The 25,846-nt window shown below is 37.5% G+C and overlaps 1 protein-coding gene across 3 annotated transcripts in view; it reads left to right on the forward strand.

Moving 5' to 3' along the window:
- The window catches only part of SCLT1 (sodium channel and clathrin linker 1), a 260,510-nt gene that overhangs the window by 230,354 nt on the left and 4,310 nt on the right, over positions 1–25,846 (forward strand). For all 3 annotated transcript variants that reach the window (XM_032632761.1, XM_032632760.1, XM_032632762.1), the window contains exons 19-20: positions 17,175–17,253; positions 25,558–25,653. In XM_032632761.1, coding sequence (XP_032488652.1) covers positions 17,175–17,253; positions 25,558–25,653 — 175 coding nt within the window. The remainder of the gene's footprint in view (positions 1–17,174; positions 17,254–25,557; positions 25,654–25,846) is intronic.

Raw genomic sequence — 25,846 nt, forward strand, 5'->3', positions numbered from 1 at the left:
GGAAATTATCGAACAAATAAATGTATACATATAAAATCGGATAATAAGTATCATGCAGAAAATTAAAGTAAGCCAATGTGATAATGGATTGGTGGAAACCTGAGACTGGTAGACGAGGAAGATCCTGTGAGGAAATAAACCTTAAGATCTAATGGTGAAAAGGATCCTATCATTTATTTATTTTTGCGGTACGCGGGCCTCTCACTGTTGTAGCCTCACCCGTTGCAGAGCACAGGCTCCGGACGCGCAGGCTCAGCGGCCATGGCTCACGGGCCCAGCCGCTCCGCGGCATGTGGGATCTTCCCGGACCGAGGCACGAACTCGTGTCCCCTGCATCGGCAGGCGGACTCTCAACCACCGCGCCACCAGGGAAGCCCCAGATCCTATCATTTAAATGTCAGGGGAAAGAGCTGTTGAAGCAGAGAGAACAGCTAGTGCAATGACCCCAGGGCAGGAGTACACTAGATGATTGAAGTAAAAGAAATAGTATGCTAAATGAAGGCAGTAGTGTAAGATTTAGGCAATGTATTGTATAAAGTAATGCCAGCCACCACAGCAAACGATCTCAGGGGCTTAACACAACAAAGGTTTATTTCTTGCTCCTATTACATGTCTAAGGTGGTTTGGCAGGAAGGCTCTGCTGGTAGAGGTTACATCATCTTGAACACACGGTCCTCTAAGATCACTGGAGCAGGGACAGAGAGGAATGGAAGAACACTGGGTTTAAACTAACTCAGCTCTGAAGTGATGCACATCACTTCCTTTTACTTTCATTGGCCAAACTAGGCATGTGGACCCAATGTAACTGCATAGGAGCCTGGGAAATGTAAATGGAGAACGTGGCATGTTTGGTGAGCTCTCTCTGCTGCAGACAGGGACCTGACCTTGTAGGGTTTCATTAGCCAGGCTAAAGAGTTTTAAGTGTGAATGAAGGCCAGTGGACAGTTTTGAAAGAAATCCCCTGATCTGATTTTTTTTTTTTTTAAAGATCACTCTGTCTCCTGTGTGGAAAATGGAAGTGAGTAAAAAGCTGAGGAGGGACTTAGAAGGCTATCACAAGAGTGTTAATAAGAGATAGTGGTGGCTTAAACTAAGAAGAAAAAGGTGGATTAGTTGGGAGTCTTTTTATTTTTAGAGGTAATAGAAGGTGCTGATGGATGTAGAGTATGAAGGAAAAGAAAGGAATCAAGGATGATTCTAGGGGTAATTGGTACATGTTATTTTTTTCTAGGGATGTTCTTTCCCAACTCCCCACCTGAAAAAATTTTCTTCCTTCCAGGTACCCAACTCAAATATATTTTTTCCTATAAAGCATTCTTTATACCTCTGACAGAATGCATCTTTCCTTTTCCTATACTCCCATACCATTCTGCTCATTCTTCTTTATGACATTTACTGAACTGTAGCATAACTATCATTTACCATCCATCTCTTCTACAAAACCATGAGCTCACATCTTGCCTGGCATATAGCTGTTCAATAAAATTTTACTGAATAAATGAATGAATGAATATACAATGGCTAATATTTTCTTCTCTTGCCCAGTGACAGGACAATTCATATATATTTATATGAATTATACAGCATTCGAGCCTAAGGAATTCTCTTCAGTCTCTCAAACATTATTCTTGGCTGTATATCTGTAATGTTTGGCTGCCATAACTGCTTTTCTAAAATTTTTTTTTTAGTTTTTTTTTTTTTATTAAATTAACAGAATGAGAGGCAGCTGCAGGTACTGGCAGATCACAAAATGCATAATTACTAAAAGTAACTGAAGCATATTACAGTATAATTCAACAGAAAAAAAAACATCTGGCACATGCTATGTTAATTTGTCATAAGAGAGTTTCAAAGAAAGCATTTGCTGCAGCTGGCACATCCATCATTTCCCTGAAACGAATAGTACACCTTTTGTTTTTAATTGTCTCGTATAATATAGAATAGAGCCTTATGTGATTTAATCTTTAGTCATCACTAAAGGATTTCATGCGTTGAGGAAATTTTCCCTTACAGTGTATCAACCAAAATACACATGGCCCATCCTTAACTTAAACTGTGCCTCAATAATAACAAAATGATCTAAGCAATTACAGTAATTAATTATAATGCCTGAGATAGTGGCCCAAATTTCAAACTCTTATCCCATGCCTTAAGGAACCATAACTTCTCTTATTTTATTTAAAGTATTTGTGGCATTTTCAGAGACTAGTGCATTGTAGGGAAAACTTTGCTTTTAACTTCATAACCATACCTTTTCAGTTATATATATACCAGTGATATTGAGAATTGAAGTATATTTAGAGTAGAAATTTTCTCTTTCAGCATGAGTTAGGATATCTATTTCTATGACAGAGACAAGCAGAAAAAGGCTAATTATTGTTATAAAACAGCTTCTAATGCTGACCTTTTTGAAATAATGTTTTTCCAGCTGTCCACTGAACATTTCCATAGGTACCTCACACTCAATATCTTCAAAACTGAACTCATTATTTCACACCTAGCCCAAGTCTTTGTTTCATCCTGTATTTTCCACTTCCGTGTGTTACTATCTACCCACTTGCTCAAGTAAAACTCTAGATGTCATCCTGAACTCCTCATTTTCCTCACACCCCTAAATATCCAGTATTACTAATGCTACCTTCTAAATAACTCTTGAACCTGTCCATTTCCCTCCAATAGTTAGGCTATCAATATTGCTCACCCAGATTACTGCTAAAACCCCCTAATTTACTACAGGCATACTTACTTGCTATTTTTCCTGCTGTAATCAGCAAGACTTTCTGATGTTCAAATCAATCATGTCACTTCTTTCCTTAAAATACTTCAGCGCTCCCCAGCGTACTGATGGTAAAGTCTCAACTTCCTGTCAAGACATATAAGATCCTTGTATTTCCTTGTATTACCTTATACATATAAAATCCAAGCTGTATTTCTTTGTGATTCCAGCTTTCTTCCTCTGTCATCCGCACTCCCATATCCTAGTAACACTCTGTTCCATTCATACTGAGCTTTCTTTCAGTTTCCTAAATTTATTATCCCTTCTTATTTCCTGGCCTTCACACATGGATTTGATTGTAACACTCTTCGTTACCCTGGTTTTGTCCATCTAACTTCTATTTATCTTTCATGTATCGGCTTACGAGCCTACTTCCTCTGGAGAGACAGCTCTAATCCCCTGATCCTCCATATGTGTTCCCATAGCACTGTGAATTTTTTATAGCGTTTACTACCTGTATTATAAACCTCATAGCTTTTCAGTATTTCTGGTAGTTCCTAAGTTTCACTGTGGCGGAGACTGGATCTTGTTCTTCCTTGTCTCCCTAGCACCTAGCAAAGGCACTCACTTCAGTATATATTCAACGAATGAACTTTGTAATTCCCTCAGTCTTATCCTAAGATTAAAATTATATGATGTAAAGAAAATTCACACGTTACTTTGAAACTTTGAGTTCAAGTAACTTAAAATAAGCTTTCTATAAATGATTTCTATAAATAGAGCTCGGTAGCACGTTGGTTTTTGTAGTAGTAGTCTCCTGTATTTATTACACAGTTTGACGGCTACTTTAAAATGTAATCACTGAATTGTCGAATTAGTTGTCAGATGAGAGCAAGTAGATGGAAACTTTGAAAAAGCGAGATATAGGATATTAGAAATGTTCTTATTGAATGGACTAGTTAAGTGATTCTGTGGAATTAACTAAAATTTGTCTAGACTAAAAACCACCTTATGTGTGCCAGACACTGTTCTAAGCCCTGTGAATGTAGCTTCTCTTTTAGAGCTTTCATTCCAGGGTGGGGAGAGAAATAATAAGAAGGTAAACTAACAAATAAACAAGATAATTCTATGTATTTTAAATGGCATGAAGAAAACAAATGCGATGATGCGATAGTAACTCGGACAGTGTGGGAGCTGAAAGGGTTGGACTGTTTCTTAAAAAGTAGTCAGAAAAGGTGAGATTTAAACTGAGGCCCAAATGATAGAAAGAAATCAACTCTATGAAAAAGCCAGGAAAATATTCCAGGCAGATGAAAGAATAGCAAGTACGAAGGTGCGGTGTTAGGGAGCAGACCCATGTGATTAGAGTATAGTGAGTGAGGGGAGAGAATGCTGTCAGGTTGAGGAACTAGGCAAGAATCAGACCATGAGAATCTTGTAGGCTATTTTAAGTAAGCTGTTTGTACTTACTTTAACCAGGATATTTAAGTAAGTCTATTTTAAGTTTAAGTCCAAAGTGCAGCAGTAGGAAATCATTGGAGAATTTTAGACATTAAAAGACCACTTTAGCTATTGTGTGGAAAACAGACTAGAGAAGGGGCAAAAATGGAGTCAGGGAAACCAGATATTAGATTATGACAGTATTCTAGGCAATAGATGATAGTGGCTTAGAACAGAGTGTTGTGGGTGGAGATGGAGAGAAGTAGGTAGTTATGAAATATATTAGGGAGGTGTAGGGTAGAACTCACGATAAGTCAAATCTAGGGGATGAGAAAATGGAAGGAATCTAAGATGACGTCTAAGCTTTGACTCGAGCATCTGGGTAGATGGTGATGATGCCCTTTACTGGGAGGGAGGAAACTTGGGAAGGTATGGATAAGAAGTAGTTGCCATTTTGGACAAGTTGCATTTGAAGTGCTCGTTTGTGTTCCTCCTCAGTCATGGCCTAAATGAGATCACTTAGGGGGAATGTGCAGAAAGGGAAAGAATGAACCTGGGCCTGTGACCAAGGGTGCTTGAATATATCTAAAGCTGGCCTGTAACCTGTGGTATTTTTAGTTAACTGAATAAGATTTGAAACCTTAGGATGAATTTCCTTTTTTAGTAGTCAGGTCTTTTGAAGCCACACACGAAGTCAAGGTCACAGTCTTTGCAATTGCTGACCATTTTGCTGCATACTCAGGATTAAATTTTTTTCAGAGAATCTTCACTTTGCCTTTTAGATCTTGATATTATATAATGCCACAGATTTGCTTTACTAACATCTCTTGTAAATGATTGGGCTTAAGGTAAGAGGCAGTGTGATTTAGTTGAGAGAACACTTTGATTAAAAGACTGGGTATGAAGCCCATTTTTTCCTTCAGTCATTGCCTGACCTCAGGAACATTAAATAACTTTTCTGAGTCTTAATTTCTTTACCTATAAGATGAGAACAATAACTACTTTGCAATATGAAAGCACTAATAAGATCAGTATTAACATTCATGTGCAGTAGAAAACCCTCTTGGCTGATGTCCACTTCATCGTGGGCAACATGAACCAGTGAAGTTTCTGTACAAAGCATACTGACCAGGGCCCGAGACTTTCTCTGTGCCCTTACCTGGTCAACTTAGACACTCTGCACTTGCTTTACAGTATCAGTGTGATTGTTCCCAAACCAGGTTATGCCAGTTATACCTGTTTTAGAAATAGATAATTTAATTAAATAAACCAGTGATATGTGAGTACAAAAAGAAAGTTATTGTTTCTCTTTAAACTGAATTGTATACTTTGGAGAATTTGCTGTTGAATTAAGTCTGGATAAGCAACTATAAAATAGAGGGAATACTGTAAAAATCTAGAATATTTCTGTATTTGGACTGCTTGCCAAGTGCCTTTAAATTCTTATACCACCTTAATGAAAGCAAAAGTGGAATGGGCTTCCCTGGTGGCGCAGTGGTTGAGAGTCTGCCTGCCAATGCAGGGGACACGGGTTTGTGCCCTGGCCCTGGAAGATCCCACATGCCGCGGAGTGGCTGGGCCCGTGAGCCATGGCCGCTGAGCCTGTGCGTCCGGAGCCTGTGCTCCGCAACGGGAGAGGCCACAACAGTGAGAGGCCCGCGTACCGCAAAAAAAAAAAAAAAAAAAAAAGTGGAAACGATTATAGATGATAACATTATGGATGTGGTTTGTGTAAGAAAGACATACAACATTGAAACACTCCAATCAGTGTGCTCATACTTTAAAAGAAAAAATTCTTTAAGAACTTTGTATATTCCAGGCAAAAAGCTCAGACAAAATCCTTATCCTTCCTTAGGCCTCAGACCTCTTAAAAGTCTGAGGAAATCTGTAGACCTTCTTCCCAGACTAGGTAAACACACAAGATCTTGTATATAGTTCAGGGTATTTGTGAACGTACTACCTGAAGCCTGTCCGTGGACCACAGAGGAAGGGCTCTTGTGTTAGGTGCTCACCCTTCACCCACTTCCACCTCCAGCTGAAGAATTGGATGACTTCCCAATGTTGATTCTAATATTTTTTTAATAGATACAGCATTAATTATTTTGTTTATAAATTATTTTATAAAATTTTACTTACACAGAACATAGTAAATCAATTATATTTTACAAATAAATTTTAAATTATATTTTGTAGGCATGACTAGGATTTTCTATCACATACACATGAATTAATATAAGTGAACTAAAAATATTTAGGACACTGATGGGCTAAGCAATTCCCAGTGATAGAATAAGGAATTCCTTGTTCTTCTACAGTTACATTGAAATCGGTAGAAGATAATTTTACCTTAAACCTTATGATATGTAATATGTCAGAAATTATAGAGAACCTGGGTACAGTTCCATTTAAATTTTGTAATTAGTATAAAGTACTCTTTAACTGCCATAATGTCATAAAGAAACTGGAAATGTCATCTATCTCTGTACCTTCTGGCAGGCTACACTTAAATCATTCCCGATTGGTAAGGATGTTTCTGTTTTTAAAGATTTCCAGTGAAGAGATTATATAGCTTTACTTGGCAAGTGTTTGAGTGTAATACCACTGTGAAACTTTCTAGAAGGTCTTATTTTATGTTTATCCTAAGTTACTAATGACATAGGAAACTCTCAATTATATTCTCTAATAAAGAGACATTTTTCTCATAGATAATACAGAGTCAGATCATCCTCCTGGGTCTTTCTGTTATCCCTGCAATGAAATATCCTGATAGAGAAAAAAGGAGCTGCAAAGTACTGACAGGCAGGCTCCAGGAAGGCCTCGGGGGATAGAGTTGGTGAAATCACTTTTCTCTCCACCCTTTAATACATTCTAAACTTTCATTCAGGAGTGAGACTGAAGGAAATGCTTAACTGAAAAATTCTCTTTTCTTAGGCACTTCAAATCGTTTGGAGAAAGTAGTAGACTATAAATAAATCTAAATAAATGTTTAAAAATTTTTATCTGAAGTATGTTTTGTGGTAGATTCCTCAGTAACTGTTGAGCAAATAGCGAATAAAATTTTCTAACTGCTAGGTTTCCTAAACCTGCAAATATTTATTAAATCCCTATGTGTAAAGCCCTGTGGTGTATACTGTGGAAACTAAAAACAATCCCCTTTTTAAAAGTCTCCATTATACTTGGGGGCCTGTGAGTATGTGTGTGTGTGTATAAGTGTATATGTATATAAACACATAGATAAACCACTAATTAGAATTATAGTACAGAATTGTTAAGTCTCCTACATAAAATAAATAATGCTTTGATGCGAGAAGAGAACTGTCTGGATTAAAAGGAACTGGGAAGGAGGCATAGAAAGAAGAGGAACAAGAGTGGAATCTTAAAGAATGGGCAGGATTTTAATGGGAAATCTTCAATAGAGGGTACAGAAAGTGATACAAAATGAACCTAAAGATGATACATATGTGATTTATTGGTGAGACAGTGAGAGCCTAACTGAAGTAGAAGGCTCCTATTGGAGATAAGGTTGAAAAGATAAATTACACAAAATTTTGGAGGAATTTGAATGCAGTCTCAGGAGCGTGGACTGTTTTGTCTGGTAGCAGAGAGCCACTGGAGATTATTGCTCAAGGAAACAAATTATTAAGCTGGTGCTTTAGAAAGAGAAATACGCTAGTGATGTGTTAGGGGAAACTCCGCCATCAGCTGAGCACTGCTATGTGCACTGGTGGAAGCTTTACAGACAGCTTTTCACTTGATGCTGAGAAGCCCGAGCAGGTGGCTACTGCAGTAAATCTAAAAATTAAGTTATAAGAACTTCAGTTGTGATGGTAACACTGAGTAGTAATGAAGCACAGGGAATTCCCTGGTTAAGGTTCTTCCCTGAAGAATAGGGAATTCAGTGGTTAAGACTTGGTGCTTTCACTGCCGTGGGCTGGGGTTCAATCCCTGGTGAGGAAACTAAGATCCTGCAAGCTGTGCAATGCAGCCAAAAAATGTATATGTGTACATATACACATACAAAGGAAGTGAAAAGTGGATGCAAAAAACACTGCAGAGGAAGAATCTATTTAGGGGCAAACCAGATGTTGCATTCAAGAGAAAGTGAGAAACAGAGTTGACTTTAAGGTTTTTAACCTAAGTAGTGAGGGCAGAGATGTCAGTATAAAAACTGAGTAGCAGGATGAGAAGTAGGTTTTCTCTTAGGACTTTAAAAAAAACAGAGAGAGAGAAAAGTAGGTTTGCAAGGGGATGCAAAATGTTTGATGTTAGTCATGTTAAATTTGAATATAGGACTGAACCTTTAGGGAAGAAATCAGAAAGATATAACTTGTCAGGTTTCCAAGTAAATGTGTAAATATTTCTATTCCTTACAGTGCCTAATACACACATTCACACATACATTCTCTTTCACTTATTCATCTAACAAACATTTAGCATTTGCCTGCCATGGTGCACAGTACAGGGGAGTGGTTAAGAGCACAGACTTTGGAGCCAAAGGGCCCGGTTTTTCAATTCTGACTCTCCAATTGACAAGCTGTGTGAGTCTAGGCAAGTTACTTAACTTTATTTTTAAATGCCTCTGTCTTTTAGTTTTCTCATATGTAAAATTGGGGATCTCACGGGGTTATCATGAAAGCTAGAAAAGGTAGTTTACATAAAGCATCTGGAACAGTGCTGGGCACCGAGGAAGCACTGGGGGATTGTTCGCTGTTATTACCACTGTCACCGACATCTTCACTGTCTTGACGAATAGCAGTGTTGCTTGCTGTCCAGTGGGGGTGACAGCGGTTGATACACGATAGAACAGATATTTACACAGATAAAAAGTAACTTAGAGGGCTTCTCTGGTGGCGCAGTTGTTGAGAGTCCTCCTGCCGATGCAGGGGACATGGGTTCGTGCCCCAGTCCGGGAAGATCCCACATGACGCAGAGTGGCTGGGCCCATGACCCATGGCTGCTGAGCCTGCGCGTCCGGAGCCTGTGCTCCACAACGGGAGGCCACGACAGTGAGAGGCCCACGTACTGCAAAAAAAAAAAAAAAAAAAAAGTAACTTAAAGTTAATAATTTGTATCTTTGTGATCTTAAATTTTGTGGGAAATTATTACTATCTAATAGGAATTATTAGGAATTATTACTATTATTCAGATAAATTGTCATGGGTAAATGAATAGCTTAGGCATCAAATTATGCAGGAGGTGTTTTCTGAAAAGGTTTTATATAAACTGAGTTTTGGCTAACTTTATAAATACAATCGTTGTATCGTCTTCCTCTCCATAGTACTCAGAGGTTATTTCTCATCAGCACTAATGTGCATAACTTTTACCTTTAGTTACATTCTGCCTAGAAGACACCACATTAGTCACTTTGCTTTTCTCTGTTATGTCATGTTGAGGAGCAGCAGTAACTTAAACTACACAAGATACTTTAAAGGAAGCATAGTCATTTATCCCGCATTATTATTACCACCAAAATAAAGCTGAGGTCAAACATTAGAGTTTGTCGCGCAATCAGTGATAGATACTCAAGCTTCTCATACTCAGTGACATGTATAGATGAAGCCACTGAGTAGGAATAAGTCGTTTCCCCTTAGTCTGTAAGTTCTGTTGTGGCAACATCCATGTGTTGACCACCGCATGCCTTGCACTTGGCCGTAAAGAATGTTCAGTACATATTTCTGGAATTGATTTGTAGACATGATTTTTTGTCCTCTTCTATGTATTTATAATAAACTGCTTGCTGATTTTAACAGCTATCCACTCAAATATAGGACACTAGAGGGACTTACCAGGTTTTTAGGTTCACTTGGAAAAAATTCAAGGCTCATAATTGGAAGTGTTGATCTATCGATTTACTTTAGAAGCAGAAGTAAGGTCAAAGGATAAAACCCAATCCTGAATTAACTATTTTAATACTCAGAAATTGATTTGATCTTGTTTAAAGTTATTTTAAAGACTACATTGTATCTGCTTCTAACCTGGGACCCTGGAAATTATCTTTAGCCAAAAGCAATATAATGCTTATATGTTGAACAACACCAACAACAAAGACAACATTTCTGTCTTCTGTGCATAAGATTATTCCAGCTAATAAAGCATAAAAGATATGAATGCATAAAATAAGGCAAATACACAACCAACCAAAACATAAACTTTAATCCTGAATGCGCTACATTGAAATGATGTTGACTGATTAACATTACCTTAAATTTCCGAGAGTTGAGCTCTGCTAAGAAGCACCATATATGAATCTTAAAAATAACAAACACTATATCTGTTTCATATGAATACACTTTCATTTTAATGCCAAGTGCTACCTCAAGATACTGATATTAAAGAGACTTTGGCACTTTTAAAATATGTGTATGTGAGTTTTTTGCTTTTTTTATTGTGGTAAAATAAACATAATATAAAATGTACAAGTTTAACCATTATTTAAATTGTGATAAAAAATTTACAGTCTGAATCATTTTATTGGCATCTTTATTGGAGTATAACTGCTTTACAATGATGTGTTAGTTTCTGCTTTACAACAAAGTGAATCAGCTATACATATACATATATCACCATATCCCCTCCCTCTTGTGTCTCCCTCCCACCCTCCTATCGCACCCATCTAGGTGGTCACAAAGCACCGAGCTGATCTCCCTGTGCTATGCGGCTTCTTCCCACTAGCTATCTATTTTACATTTGGTAGTGTATATATGTCCATGCTACTCTCTCACTTCGTCCCAGCTTACCCTTCCCCCTCCCCATGTCCTCAAGTCCATTATCTACGTCTGCCTCTTTATTCCTGTCCCTCCCCTAGGTTCATCAGAACATTTTTTTTAGATTCCATATATACGTGTTAGCATACGGTATTTGTTTTTCTGACTTACTTCACTCTGTAGGACAGACTCTAGGTCCATCCCCCTCACTACAGATAACTCAATTTGGTTTCTTTTTATGGCTGAGTAATGTTCCATTGTATATATGTGCCACATCTTCATTATCCATTCATCTGTCGATGGACACTTAGGTTGCTTCCATGCCCTGGCTATTGTAAATAGTGCTGCAATGAACATTGTGGTACATGACTCTTTTTGAATTATGGTTTTCTCAGGGTATATGCCCAGTAGTGGGATTGCTGGGTCATATGGTAGTTCTATTTTTAGTTTTTTAAGGAACCTCCATACTGTTCTCCATAGTGGCTGTATCCATTTACATTCCCACCAACACTGCAAGAGGGATGCCTTTTCTCCACACCCTCTCCAGCATTTATTGTTTGTAGATATTTTGATGATGGCCATTCTGACCGGTGTGGAGCGATACCTCATTGTAGTTTTGATTTGCATTTCTCTAATGATTAGTGATGTTGACCATCCTTTCATGTATTTGTTGGCAATCTGTATATCTTCTTTGGAAAAATGTCTATTTAGGTCTTCTGCCCATTTTTGGATTGGGTTGTTTGTTTTTTTGATACTGAGCTGCCTGAGATGCTTGTGTATTTCGGAGACTGATCCTTTGTCAGTTGCTTCATTTGCAAATATTTTCTCCCATTCTGAGGGTTGTCTTTTCATCTTGTTTATGGCGTCTTTTGCTGTGCAAAAGCTTTTAAGTTTCATTAGGTCCCATTTGTTTATTTTTGTTTTTATGTCCACTTCTCTAGGAGGTGGGTCAAAAAGCATCTTGCTGTGATTTATGTCACAGAGTGTTCTGCTTATGTTTTCCTCTAATAGTTTTACAGTGTCTGGGCTTACATTTACGTCTTTAATTCATTTTGAGTTTATTTTTATGGATGGTGTTAGGGAGTGTTCTAATTTCATTCTTTCACATGTAGCTGTCCAGTTTGCCCAGCACCACTTACTGAAGAGGCTGTCTTTTCTTGCCTCCTTTATCAAAGATAAGGTGACTCTCTGTGCATGGGTTTATCTCAGGGCTTTCTATCCTGTTCCATTGATCTTATTTCTGTTTTTGTGCCAGTACCATACTATCTTGATTACTCTAGCTTTGTAGTATAGTCGAAAGTCAGGGAGCCTGATTCCTACAGCTATGTTTGTCTTTCTCAAGAATTCTTTGGCTATTTGGGGTCTTTTGTGTTTCTGTAAAATTTGTTAATTTTTTTTTCTAGTTCTGTGAAAAATGCCATTGGTAGTTTGATAGGGATTGCATTCAATCTGTAGATTGCTTTGATTAATAGAGTCATTCTCACAATGTTGATTCTTCCAATCCAAGAACATGATACATTTCTCCATCTGTTTGTATCATCTTTAACTTCTTTCATCAGTGTCTTATAGTTTTCTGCATACAGGTGTTTTGTCTCCTTAGATAGGTTTATTCCTAGGTATTTTATTCTTTTTGTTGCAGTGGTAAATGGGAGTGTTTCCTTAATTTCTCTTTCAGATTTTTCATCATTAGTGTATACGAATGCAAGAGATTTCTGTGCATTAATTTTGTATCCTGCTACTTTAACAGATTCATTGATTAGCTCTAGTAGTTTTCTGGTAGCATTTTTAGGATTCTCTATGTATAGTATCACGTCATCTGCAAACAGTGACAGCTTTACTTCTTTTCCAATTTGTATTCCTTTTATTTCTTTTTCTTCTCTGATTGCTGTGGCTAAAACTTCCAAAACTATGTTGAATAATAGTGGTGAGAGTAGGCAACCTTGTCTGGTTCCTGATCTTAGTGGAAATGGTTTCCATTTTTCACCACTGAGAAGGATGTTGGCTGTGGGTTTGTTATATATGGCCTTTATTATGTTGAGATAAGTTCCCTCTATGCCTACTTTCTGGAGAGTTTTTATCATAAATGGGTGTTGAATTTTGTCAAAAGCTTTTTCTGCACCTATTGAAATTTTAGTATGGTTTTTATCCTTCAGTTTGTTAATATGGTGTTTCACATTGATTGATTTGCGTATATTGAAGAATCCTTGCATTCCTGGGATAAACCCCACTTGATCATGGTGTATGATCATTTTAATGTGCTGTTGGATTCTGTTTGCTAGTATTTTGTTGAGGATTTTTATATCTGCATTCATCAGTGATATTGGTCTGTAATTTGCTTTTTAGGTGACATTTTTGTCTGATTTTGGTATCAGGGTGATGGTGGCCTCATGGAATGAGTTTGGGAGTGTTCCTCCCTCTGCTATATTTTGGAAGAGTTTGAGAAGGATAGGTGTTAGCTCTTCTCTAAGTTTTTGACAGAATTCGCCTGTGAAGCCATCTGATCCTGGGCTTTTGCTTGTTGGAAGATTTTTAATCACAGTTTCAATTTCAGTGCTTGTGATTGTTCTGTTTATATTTTCTTTTTCTTCCTGCTTCAGTCTTGGAAGGTTGTGTTTTTCTAAGAATTTATCCATTTCTTCCAGGTTTTCCATTTTATTGGCATATAGTTGCTTATAGTAATGTCTCATGATCCTTTGTATTTCTGCAGTGTCAGTTGTTACTTCTCCTTTTTCATTTCTAATTCTGTTGATTTGAGTCTTCTCCGTTTTTTTCTTGACGATCTTGCTAATGGTTTATCAATTTTGTTTATCGTCTCAAAGATCCAGCTTTTAGTTTTATTGATCTCTGCTATGGTTTCCTTCATTTCTTTTTCATTTATTTCTATTGTGATCTTTATGATTTCCTTCCTTCTGCTAACTTTGGTGGTTTTTTGTTCTTCTTTCTCTAATTGCTTTAGGTGTAAGGTTAGGTTGTTTTTTTTGAGATTTTTCTTGTTTCTTGAGGTAGGAATGTATTGCTATAAACTTCCCTCTTAGAACTGATTTGCTGCATCCCAGAGGTTTTGGGTCATTTTCATTGTCAGGTGTTTTCATTGTCATTTGTTTCTAGGTACTTTTTGATTTCCTCTTTGATTTCTTCAGTGGTCTCTTGGTTATTTAGTAGCATATTATTTAGCCTCCATATATTTGTATTTTTTACAGTTTTTTTCCTGTAATTGATATTTACTCTCATAGCATTGTGGTCGGAAGAGATACTTGATACAATTTCAGTTTTCTTCAATTTACCAAGGCTTGATTTGTGACCTAAGATATGATCTATCCTGAAGAATGGTCCGTGAGAACTTGAGAAGAAAGTGTGTTCTGTTGTTTTTGGATGGAACGTCCTATAAATATCAATTAAGTCCATCTTTTTTAATGTGTCATTTAAAGCTTGTGTTTCCTTATTGATTTTCATTTTGGTTGATCTGTCCATTGTTGAATGTGAGGTGTTAAAGTCCCCTACTATTATTGTGCTACTGTCGATTTCCCCTTTTATGACTGTTAGCATTTGCCTTATATATTGGGGTGCTCCTGTGTTGGGTGCATGAATATTTACAATTGTTATATATTCTTCTTGCATTGATCCCTTAATCATTATGTAGGGTCCTTCTTTTTCTCTTGTTATAGTCTTCATTTTAAAGTCTAGTTTTGTCTGATATGAGAATTGCTACTGCAGCTTTCTTTTGATTTCCATTTGCATGGAATATCTTTTTCCATACCCTACTTTCAGTCTGTATGTGTCCCTAGGCCTGAAGTGGGTCCCTTGTAGACAGCATATATACGGGTCTTGTTTTAATATCCTTTTGGGCAGTCTGTGTCTTTTGATTGGAGCATTTAATCCATTTACATTTAAGGTAGTTCTCAATATGTATGTTCCCATTACCATTTTCTTAATTGTTTTGAGTTTGTTATTGTAGGTCTTTCCTTGTCTTGTTTTTCCTGCCTAGAGAAGTTCCTTTAGCATTTGTTGTAAAGCTGGTTTGGTGGTGCTGAACTCTCTTAAATTTTGCTTGGCTGTAAAGGTTTTAATTTCTCCGTCAAATCTGAATGAGATCCTTGCTGGGTAGAGTAATCTTGGTTGTAGGTTTTTCCCTTTTATCACTTTAAATATGTCCTGCCACTCCCTTCTGGCTTGCAGAGTTTCTGGTGAAAGATCAGCTGTTAACCTTACAGAGATTCCCTTGTATGTTATTTGTTGCTTTTCCTTTGCTTCTTTTAGTATTTTTTCTTTGTACTTTATTTTTGATAGTTTGATTGTTATGTGTCTTCTTGTGTTTCTCCTTGGATTTATCCTGTATGGGACTCTCTGCACTTCCTGGACTTGACTGACGATCTCCTTTCCCATGTTAGGGAAGTTTTCAACTATAATCTCTTGAAATATTTTCTCAGTCCCTTTCTTTTTCTCTTCTTCTTCTGGGATTCCTATAATTCGAATGTTGTTGCATTTAATGTTTTCCCAGAGGTCTCTGGGACTGTCCTCAATTCTTTTCATTCTTTATTCTGTACTCCAGTTGCTATTTCCAGTATTTTGTCTCACCTGTCACTTATCTGTTCTTCTGCCTCAGTTATTCTACTATTGAACCTTCTAGAGAATTTTTAATTTCATTTGTTGTGTTGTTCATCATTGTTTGTTTGCTCTTTAGTTCTTATAGGTCCTTGTTAAACGTTTTTTATATTTTCTCCATTCCATTTCCAAGATTTTGGATCATCTTCACCATCATTACTCAATTCTTTTTCAGGTAGACTGCTTATTTTCTCTTCATTTGTTTCGTCTGGTGGGTTTTTACCTTGCTCCTTTATCTGCTGCATATTTCTCTGTCTTCTCATTTTGCTTAACTTACTCTGTTTGTGGTCTTCTTTTCGCAGGCTGCAGGTTCATAGTTCCCGTTGTTTTTAGTGTCTGCCCCCAGTGGGTAAGGTTGTTTCAGTGGGTTGTGTAGGCTTCCTGGTGGAGGGGACTGGTGCCTGTTTTCCCATGGGTGGGGCTGGATCTTGTCTTTGTGGTGGGCAGGGCTGCGTCTGGTGGTGTGTTTGGGGTGTCTGTGAACTTATTATGATTTTAGTCAGCCTCTCTGCCAATGGGTGCGGTTGTGTTCCTGTCTTGCTAGTTGATTGGCATGTGGCATCCAGCACTGGAGCTTGCTGGTTGTTGGGTGGAGCTGGGTCTTAGCGTTGAGACAGAGATCTCTCAGAGAGCTCTTGCAGATTGATATTACGTGGGGCCAGGAGGTCTCTGGTGGTCCAGTGTCCTGAACTCAGCTCTCCCACCTTAGAAGCTCAGGCCTCACACTAGGCCAGAGCACCAATACCCTGTCAGCCGCAGGGCTGCCACGGAAACAAATCTTCTCTCAAGAGCCAACTCTTTTTGACAGATTTGTCAGTTCTCTAGATGAATTCATTTGTGATCTCCTGACGTTACCGAGCCTGCTTGGTTTTGCCTGACAGGTAGCAACCAGAACACTGAGTTTTCGAGGTTTGCAACAAACAGAGGGCTTATTCAGTAAGCAGCCAAGCGACAGGATAACCAGTCTCAGATTTGCCTCCCTGAAGACAAGGGGCTCAAGCTATTTTGGGAATAAAGAATAAAAAAATACAGCAGTCTGAGGTGTGGTGAGTGTGAGGCACACAGGGATTGGAAAAAGGTGCAGAAGTTGTCCTTCTGCACAGGCATAACTAAGCTCAAGTGGTGTGTTCTTGAGGGGTCCTCAATGCCCTCTTGCTGCAAATGCAAAACAGGCTTCCCAGGGGTAGAATACTTTGGTCCTTGCCAGCCAAGAGATGGCTTTTTATCATGCAGAATATTTCTCTGTTGTTATTATTATTGCTGTCTTCTTTTTCGTTTAGCAGTTTATTACAGGTTATGATAAAAGATACACATGAACATCAAATGGACGAGATGCATAGGGCCAGGCATGGGAGAGAGGTACGGAGCATCTTTACCCTCTCCAGGCCCAAAGCTCTGCCCAAATTTCCACGTGTTCACCCACCTGGAAGTTTTCCATTCACTTTAAGTGAACAGTTCAATAATGCTAAGTATTTTCACACTATTGTACAACCAATGTCCAGAATATATATGAATTTTATAAAGAAATGAGTCATTTCAGATATGGTCTATTAAGAAGCAACTTTTATTTTGCACACAAGATATTTTTGTTCAAAACATGAACATGTATCTCACTAATAAAGATTCGATTTTGTTAAATTTTTGAACAGCTATATTAATGGCTTTTTCTTCCATTCTTTTTTTTTTTTCCTTCCTTGTCTCTTGATTAATAGGAGTGAGCTGAGTCGACAGAAACTTCATACCCAAGAGCTGCTTTCTCAGCTGGAAATGGCAAATGAAAAGGTAGTTGAGGTAAGATAATGACCCTCCTGGGAAGTGCTTTCTGCTGCAGGTTGATCCACACATTATAGAATTTTACCTGAACCCAGTCCAAATTAATTCTCAACTTGGAAATACCATATGGATGTGAGTATTTCTTGTAGAAATCATACATAACCCTAAAAGTGCACACTTAATATAATATGAATAAAAGCTTTGAAAGCTTGTGATTCATCATATTTAAATGACAAAGATAGAGCTCTTATTTCAGTTTCACCAGTATACCTTGTGCTTTTTCAGAATTGTTAGGATCCCCTTTATTTCTGTGCATGTCTAAGACTTTTTTTTAACCCAATTCCTCTAATTTTTTTTTTAACATCTTTATTGGAGTATAATTGCTTTACATTTTTGTGTTAGTTTCTGCTATATAACAGACTGAATCAGCTATACATATACATATATCCCCATATCCCCTCCCTCTTGCATCTCCCTCCCACCCTCCTATCCCACCCATCTAGGTGGTCACAAAGCACTGAGCTGGTCTCCCTGTGCTGTGCGGCTGCTTCCTACTTGCTATCTGTTTTACATTTGGTAGTGTATATCTGTCAGTGCCACTCTCTCATTTCATCCCAGCTTACCCTTCCCCCTCCCCATATCCTCAACTCCATTCTCTTCATCTGTGTCTTTATTCCTGTCCCTCCCCTAGGTTCATCAGAACCAATTTTTTTTTTAGAATCCATATATACGTGTTAGCATACGGTATTTGTTTTTCTCTTTCTGATTTACCTCACTCTGTATAACAGACTCTAAATTCATCCACCTCACTACAAATAACTCAATTTCATTTCTTTTTATGGCTGAGTAATATTCCATTGTATATATGTGCCACATCTTCATTATCCATTCATCTGTCGATGGACACTTAGGTTGCTTCCATGCCCTGGCTATTGTAAATAGTGCTGCAATGAACATTGTGGTACATGACTCTTTCTGAATTATGGTTTTCTCAGGGTATATGCCCAGTAGTGGGATTGCTGGGTCATATGATAGTTCTGTTTTTAGTTTTTTAAGGAACCTCCATACTGTTCTCCATAGTGGCTATATCCATTTACATTCCCACCAACACTGCAAGAGGGTTTCCTTTTCTCTACACCCTCTCCAGCATTTATTGTTTGTAGATATTTTGATGATGGCCATTCTGACCAGTGTGAGGTGATACCACATTTTAGTTTTGATTTGCATTTCTCTAATGATTAGTGCTGTTGACCATCCTTTCATGTATTTGCTGGCACTCTGTATATCTTCTTTGTTAAAATGTCTATTTAGGTTTTCTGCCCATTTTTGGATTTGGTTGTTTGTTTTTTTGATACTGAGCTGTGTGAGCTGCTTGTGTATTTTGGAGACTGATCCTTTGTCAGTTGCTTCATTTGCAAATATTTTCTCCCATTCTGAGGGTTGTCTTTTCATCTTGTTTATGGCTTCCTTTGCTGTGCAAAAGCTTTTAAGTTTCATTAGGTCCCATTTGTTTATTTTTGTTTTTATGTCCATTTCTCTAGGAGATGGGTCAAAAAAGATCTTGCTGTGATTTATGTCACAGAGTGTTCTGCTTATGTTTTCCTCTAATAGTTTTACAGTGTCTGGGCTTACATTTACGTCTTTAATTCATTTTGAGTTTATTTTTATGGATGGTGTTAGGGAGTGTTCTAATTTCATTCTTTTACGTGTAGCTGTCCAGTTTGCCCAGCACCACTTACTGAAGAGGCTGTCTTTTCTTGCCTCCTTTATCAAAGATAGGTGACCATCTGTGCATGGGTTTATCTCTGGGCTTTCTATCCTGTTCCATTGATCTATATTTCTGTTTATGTGCCGGTACCATACTGTCTTGATTACTGTAGATTTGTAGTATAGTCTACTATAGTCTATAATATAGTCTGTAGTATAGTCTATAGTCAGCGTGATTCCTCCAGCTCCGTTTGTCTTTCTCAAGGTTGCTTTGGCTCTTTGGGGTCTTTTGTGTTTCCATAAAATTTGTGAAATTTTTTGTTCTAATTCTGTGAAAAATGCCATTGGTAGTTTGATAGGGATTGCATTCAGTCAGTAGCTTGCTTTGGATAGTACAGTCATTTTCACAATGTTGATTCTTCCAATCCAAGAACATGGTATATCTCTCCATCTGTTTGTATCATCTTTAATTTCTTTCATCAGTATCTTATACTTTGCTGCATACAGGTGTTTTGTCTCCTTAGATAGGTTTATTCCTAGGTATTTTATTCTTTTTGTTGCAGTGGTAAATGGGAGTATTTCCTTATTTTTCCTTCAGATTTTTCCTCATTAGTGTATAGGAATGCAAGAGATTTCTGTGCATTAATTTTGTATCCTGCTACGTTACCAGATTCATTGAGTAGCTCTAGTAGTTTTCTGGTAGCATCTTTAGGATTCTCTATGTATAGGATCCTGTGATCTGCAAACAGTGACAGTTTTACTTCTTCTTCTCCAATTTGGATTCCTTTTATTGCTTTTTCTTATCTGATTGCTATGGCTAAAACTTCCAAAACTGTGTTGAATAATAGTGGTGAGAGTGGGCAACTTTGTCTTGTTCCTCATGTTAGTGGAAATGCTTTCAGTTTTTCACCATTGAGGACGATGTTGGCTGTGGGTTTTTCATATATGGCCTTTATTATGTTGAGATAAGTTCCCTCTATGCCTACTTTCTGGAGAGTTTTTATCATGAATGGGTGTTGAATTGTCTCAAAAGCTTTCTCTGCATCTATTGAGATGATAATATAGTTTTTATCCTTCTGTTAATGTGGTTTATCACATTGAATGATTTGTGTATATTGAAGAATCCTTTCATTCATGGGATAAACCCCACTTGATCATGGTGTATGATCCTTTCAATGCGCTGTTGGATTTTGTTTGCTAGTATTTTGTTGAGGATTTTTATTTCTGTGTTCATCAGTGCTACTTGCCTGTAGTTTTCTTTTTTTGTGACATCTTTCTCTGGTTTTGGTATCAGGGTGATGATGGCCTCGTGGGATGAGTTTGGGAGTGTTCCTCCCTCTGCTATATTTTGGAAGAGTTTGAGAAGGATAGGTGTTAGCTCTTTTCTAAGTGTTTGACAGAATTCGCCTGTGAAGCCATCTGATCCTGGGCTTTTGTTTGTTGGAAGATTTTTAATCACAGTTTCAATTTCAGTGCTTGTGATTGTTGTTTATATTTTCTCTTTCTTCCTGCTTCAGTCTTGGAAGGTTGTGTTTTTCTAAGAATTTGTCCATTTCTTCCAGGTTTTCCATTTTATTGGCATAGAGTTGTTTGTAGTAATGTCTCATGATCCTTTGTATTTCTGCAGTGTCAGTTGTTACTTCTCCTTTTTCATTTCTAATTCTGTTGATTTGAGTCTTCTCCTTTTTTTTCTTTATGAGTCTGGCTAATGGTTTATCAATTTTGTTTTTCTTCTCAAAGAAACGGCTTTTAGTTTTATTGATCTTTGCTCTGGTTTCCTTCATTTCTTTTTCATTTATTTCTATTCTGATCTTTATGATTTCCTTCCTTCTGCTAAGTTTGGGGGGGTTTCTTGTTCTTCTTTCTCTAATTGCTTTAGGTGTAAGGTTAGGTTGGTTTTTTGATTTTTTTTTTTGTTTGTTTCTTGAGGTAGGATTGTGTTGCTATAAGCTTCCCTCTTGGGACTGCTTTTGCTGCATCCCATAGGTTTTGGGTCATCATGTTTTCATTGTCATTTTTTTCTAGGTATTTTTTGATTTCCTCTTTGATTTTTTCAGTGATCTCTTGGTTATTTAGTAGCGTATTGTTTATCCTCCATATGTTTGTATTTTTTGCAGTTTTCTTCCTGAAATTGATATTTAGTGTTATAGCATTGTGGTTGGAAAAGATACTTGATACAATTTCAATTTTCTTCAATTTACCAAGGCTTGATTTGTGACCCAGGATATGGTCTATCCTGGAGAATGGTCCATGAGCACTTGAGAAGAAAGTGTGTTCTGTTGTTTTTGGATGGAATGTCCTATAAATATCAATTAAGTCCAACTTTTTTAATGTGTCATTTAAAACTTCTGTTTCCTTATTGATTTTCATTTTCATTGTTCATTCCATTGGTGAATATGAGGTGTTAAAGTCCCCTACTATTATTTTGCTACTGTTGATTTCCCCTTTTATGGCTGTTAGCATATGCCTTATGTATTGGGGTACTTCTATGTTGGGTACATAAATATTTCCAAATGTTATATCTTCTTCTTGGATTGATCCCTTAATCATATGTAGGGTCCTTCTTTTTCTCTTGTTATAGTCTTTATTTTAAAGTCTTTTTTTGTCTGATATGAGAATTGCTACTGCAGCTTTCTTTTGATTTCCATTTGCATGGAATATCTTTTTCTGTCCCCTCACTTTCAGTCTGTATGTGTCCCTAGGTCTGAAGTGGGTCTCTTGTAGACAGCATATATATGGGTCTTGTTTTAGTATCCTTTTGGGCAGTCTGTGTCTTTTGATTGGAGTATTTAATCCATTTACATTTAAGGTAGTCCTCAATATCATTGTTCCTATTACCATTTTCTTAATTGTTTTGGGTTTGTTATTGTAGGTCTTTTCCTTGTCTTGTTTTTCCTGCCTAGAGAAGTTCCTTTAACATTTGTTGTAAAGCTTGTTTAGTGGTGCTGAATTCTCTTAGCTTTTTCTTGTCTGTAATCTTTTCAATTTCTCCATCAAATCTGAATGAGCTCCTTGCTAGGTAGAGTAATCTTGGATGTAGGTTTTTCTCTTTCATAACTTTAAATATGTCCTGACACTCCCTTCTGGCTTGCAGAGTTTCTGCTGAATGATCAGGTGTTAAGGTTATAGCATTTCCCTTGTATGTTATTTGTTGCTTTTCCTTTGCTTCTTTAATATTTGTTCTTTGTATTTAATTTTTGATAGTTTGATTAATATGTGTCTTGTTGTGTTTCTTCATGGATTTATCCTGTTTGGGACTCTGCACTTCCTGGACTTGATTGACTGTTTCCTTTCCCATATTAGGGAAGTTTTTAACTATAATCTCTTGAAATATTTTCTCAGTCCTTTTTTTTTTTCTCTTCTTCTTATGGGAGCCCTATAAATCGAATGTTGTTTCTTTTAATGTTGTCCCAGAGGTCTCTGAGTCTGTCCTCAATTCTTTGCATTCTTTTTTGTTTATTCTGCTCTGCAGTAGTTATTTCCTCTCTTTTATCTTTCAGGTCACTAATCCGTCCTTCTGCCTCAGTTATTCTGCTATTGATTCCTTCTAGAGAATTTTTAATTTCATTTATTGTGTTGTTCATCATTGTTTTTTGCTCTTTAGTTCTTCTAGGTCCTTGTTAAATGTTTCCTGTATTTTCTCCATTCTATTTCCAAGATTTTAGATCATCTTCACTATCATTACTCTGAATTCTTTTTCAGGTAGACTGCCTATTTCCTCTTCATTTGTTTGGTCTGGTGGGTTTTTACCTTGCTCCTTCATCTGCTGCATATTTCTCTGTCTTCTCATTTTGCTTAACTTACTGTTTGGGGTCTCTTTTTTACCGGCTGCAGGTTCGTAGTTCCCGTTATTTTTGGTGTATGCCCCCAGTGATTAAGGTTGGTTCAGTGGGTTGTGTAGGCTTCCTGGTGGAGGGGGACTGGTGCCTATGTTCTGGTGGGTTGGGCTGGATCTTGTCTTTCTGGTGGGCAGGGCCTCGTCCAGTGGTGTGTTTTGGTGTATCTGTGAACTTACTGTGATTTTAGGCAGCCTCTCTGCTAATGGATGGGGTTGTGTACTGTCTTACTAGTTTTTTGGCATGCCATGTCCAGCACTGGAGCTTGCTGGTTGTTGAGTGGAGCTTGGTCTTAGCATTGAGGCAGAGATCTCTGGGAGAGCTCTTGCCGCTTGATATGACATGGGGCTGGGAGGTCTCTGGTGGTCCAATATCCTGCACTCGGCTCTCCCACCTCAGTAGCTCAGGCCTGACATCCGGCCAGAGCACCAAGACCCTATCAGCCACATGGCCAGGTACATGGGGATTTTCCTGCCTTTTTGGAAGTCTAATTTCTTCTGCCAGCATTCAGTAGGTGTTCTTTGGGAATTTTTCCACATGTAGATGTATTTTTGGTGTATTTGTAGGGAGGAAGGTGATCTCCACGTCTTACTCCACCATCATCTTGAAGATCCTCCTCCAATTTTGTTTTAGTCCATCACAAAAGACATGTAGAAAATACTTTTTCCTACTGGAATATATTAAAACATTCCTTTAGATTAATGCTTTAGAACTAAATATAGCAAGGGTTTATCATTTTTTTCCTTTGAAGAAAAAAATTTAAACAATTTCCAGATTATTATTAGAACTTTCTAGAACTCTAGTTCTTTGTTTGATGAGCAAACTTCGAAGGTATTTGTTGGAATTTCATTAACAGGCTGTATGGTCCACTAGGTCTCTGTGGCCTTCTATAGGAGCCATAGTGAAGTCATTACACTTCAGTTTTATAGCATTGTAAATTGACATGAGCCATTTAGAAAACAATTAAACAGTAACCTTTCAAAAACTCTTTGATGTGCTCCCACTTCCAGGAATCTGTCCTAAGGAAATAATTTTAAATTTGAAAAAATTTAAAGGGAAATATTCAACACAGCAATGTTAATTATTTTGGAAGCTCAAAAGCAACTAAAATGATCAATTAAAAAAGAACAGTTGCATATATTATGTTTTATCTAAGCTGTACTGTGCCTTAACCATTATGGTAGCAGCATAGTAAAATGTATATATAGTCTGATTATAACTATGAAAATGATTATTATAGATGATGGCAGTTTTTCCTCAGGTTTTCTCTAGTGTTAATGATGTGTCTCTTAAATTTAAGACTACGTATTTAAACATCTTGGTAAATTGGAAAAGCCAATATAGTTCTCTTCATACAATTTAATTTTGCTTTTGGGCACACTAAGAAATAGAATTAAGCACATTTTAGCAGGATACTGTTAGTTCAGTATTTTGTATTACTAGGCATGACATTCATTCTTATCACTTGTATGTTATGACATGGGAAGTACCTAGTTCAAAGAACTGTATAACAGTTTTACATGTGCAAAAACTTTTTTTTAGGCTTGTTTGTATGGAGAAGGCTAATACATTTTTTAATTGATAGATTCTTTTAACTTGTCTGCATGACACCATGTTGTGACAGATTTATATTCATGATGCCTATGTAGTTGCCTGAGGCTGCTCTAACAAAGTAATACAGACTGGGGTGGCTTAACCAACAGAAACTTACTGTCTCGCAGTTCTGGAAGCCAGTAGTCCAAAATCAAGAAGACAGCAGAATTGGTTCCTTCTGAGGGAGAATCTTTTCCAGGCCTCCTTCCTAGCTTCTGGTGGCCTCAGGCATTCCCTGTCTTGTTGATAATGTTCTCCCTGTGTCTTCATGTGTTCTTCCCTTTGTGCATGTCTGTCTCTATGTCCAAATTTCCCCTTTTTATGAAGTCACCAGTCATACTGGATATGGACCCACCCTAATGACTTCAACTTAATCATCAACAAAGACCCTATTTCCAAATAAGGTCACATTCATAAGTACTAGGGGGTTGGGGCTTCAACATCTTTTTTTTAGGGACATAATGCAACCCATACCAATGCCTTAATAATGCTATTGACCCTAATACCTTCTGGAGAATACCTTCTGGAGTATACACATGTATTGGGAAACATGTAGACTGATTTCTTCCCCTTTTAAATAATACCGTAAGCATATAAATCATTTAAGATAAGTCTAGCTCTGTAAAAATCAGGATTTCTAGAATGAACATTTTCTGTTTCTTGACCTTAATAATGCGTAGACTATGTCACAGTTCCCCTGGAAGCTTGTCTAGCACAGTGGTTCTAAATGCGCTAGCAGACAGCATCGACACCACCCAAGAACTTGATAGAAGTGCAGATTCTCAGGACCATCCCACCCCTACTGATGCTCTGGTTGTGAGGCTCAGGTCTGTGTTCTCACACTCTCCGGGTGATTCCAAAGTAGTGATATAAGATCTCAAGGTTAACAAATCACAAACTGAAAGCCTTGGTCTTAACTTCAGATTCGCTTTGCTTTTAGATTTAATTCACTTTCTTTGGTGGCATGTGGTGGAGGGTCAGGGGAGGGGAACCAGTTTAGTCATAATGTAAAACCAGCTTTGAACCTTGAAGTTCATGACTTGAAAAATGTAAATTTGGAGATATATTATCTTTGCATTTTGTAAGTGGTAAAATGATGTCCAGATTTTTCATTGACTATTCCATAAAACATCTCCGTGCCACATATGGATTTCTAACTTGTTTGTCTTATATTTACCCTTAATAGAATGAAAAGTTGATTGTAGAGCATCAAGAAAAATCCAACAGACTTCAGAAACGACTAAGTGAGGCGGAACAGAGAGCTGCTTCAGCCTCCCAGCAGGTAGGGAGCTTCCTCGTTATCCCTGGATAACAGTAGTCTGAGTAGAGTGGAGATAAGAAAAGCTCCTTAGAAGTTTCCAGAGAACTAGTAGTTTTATTTTTATTTGATTAAACTACTTAAAATTAGTCTCTTTAATGTTTAAGGTTGAAAAAGTAAACTTCAGAAACAGAAATAAACATCGGTCTCCGCCATT

This window comes from Phocoena sinus, chromosome 5 (genome assembly GCF_008692025.1).
Source record: "Phocoena sinus isolate mPhoSin1 chromosome 5, mPhoSin1.pri, whole genome shotgun sequence".
NCBI classification, from domain to species: Eukaryota; Metazoa; Chordata; class Mammalia; order Artiodactyla; family Phocoenidae; genus Phocoena; species Phocoena sinus.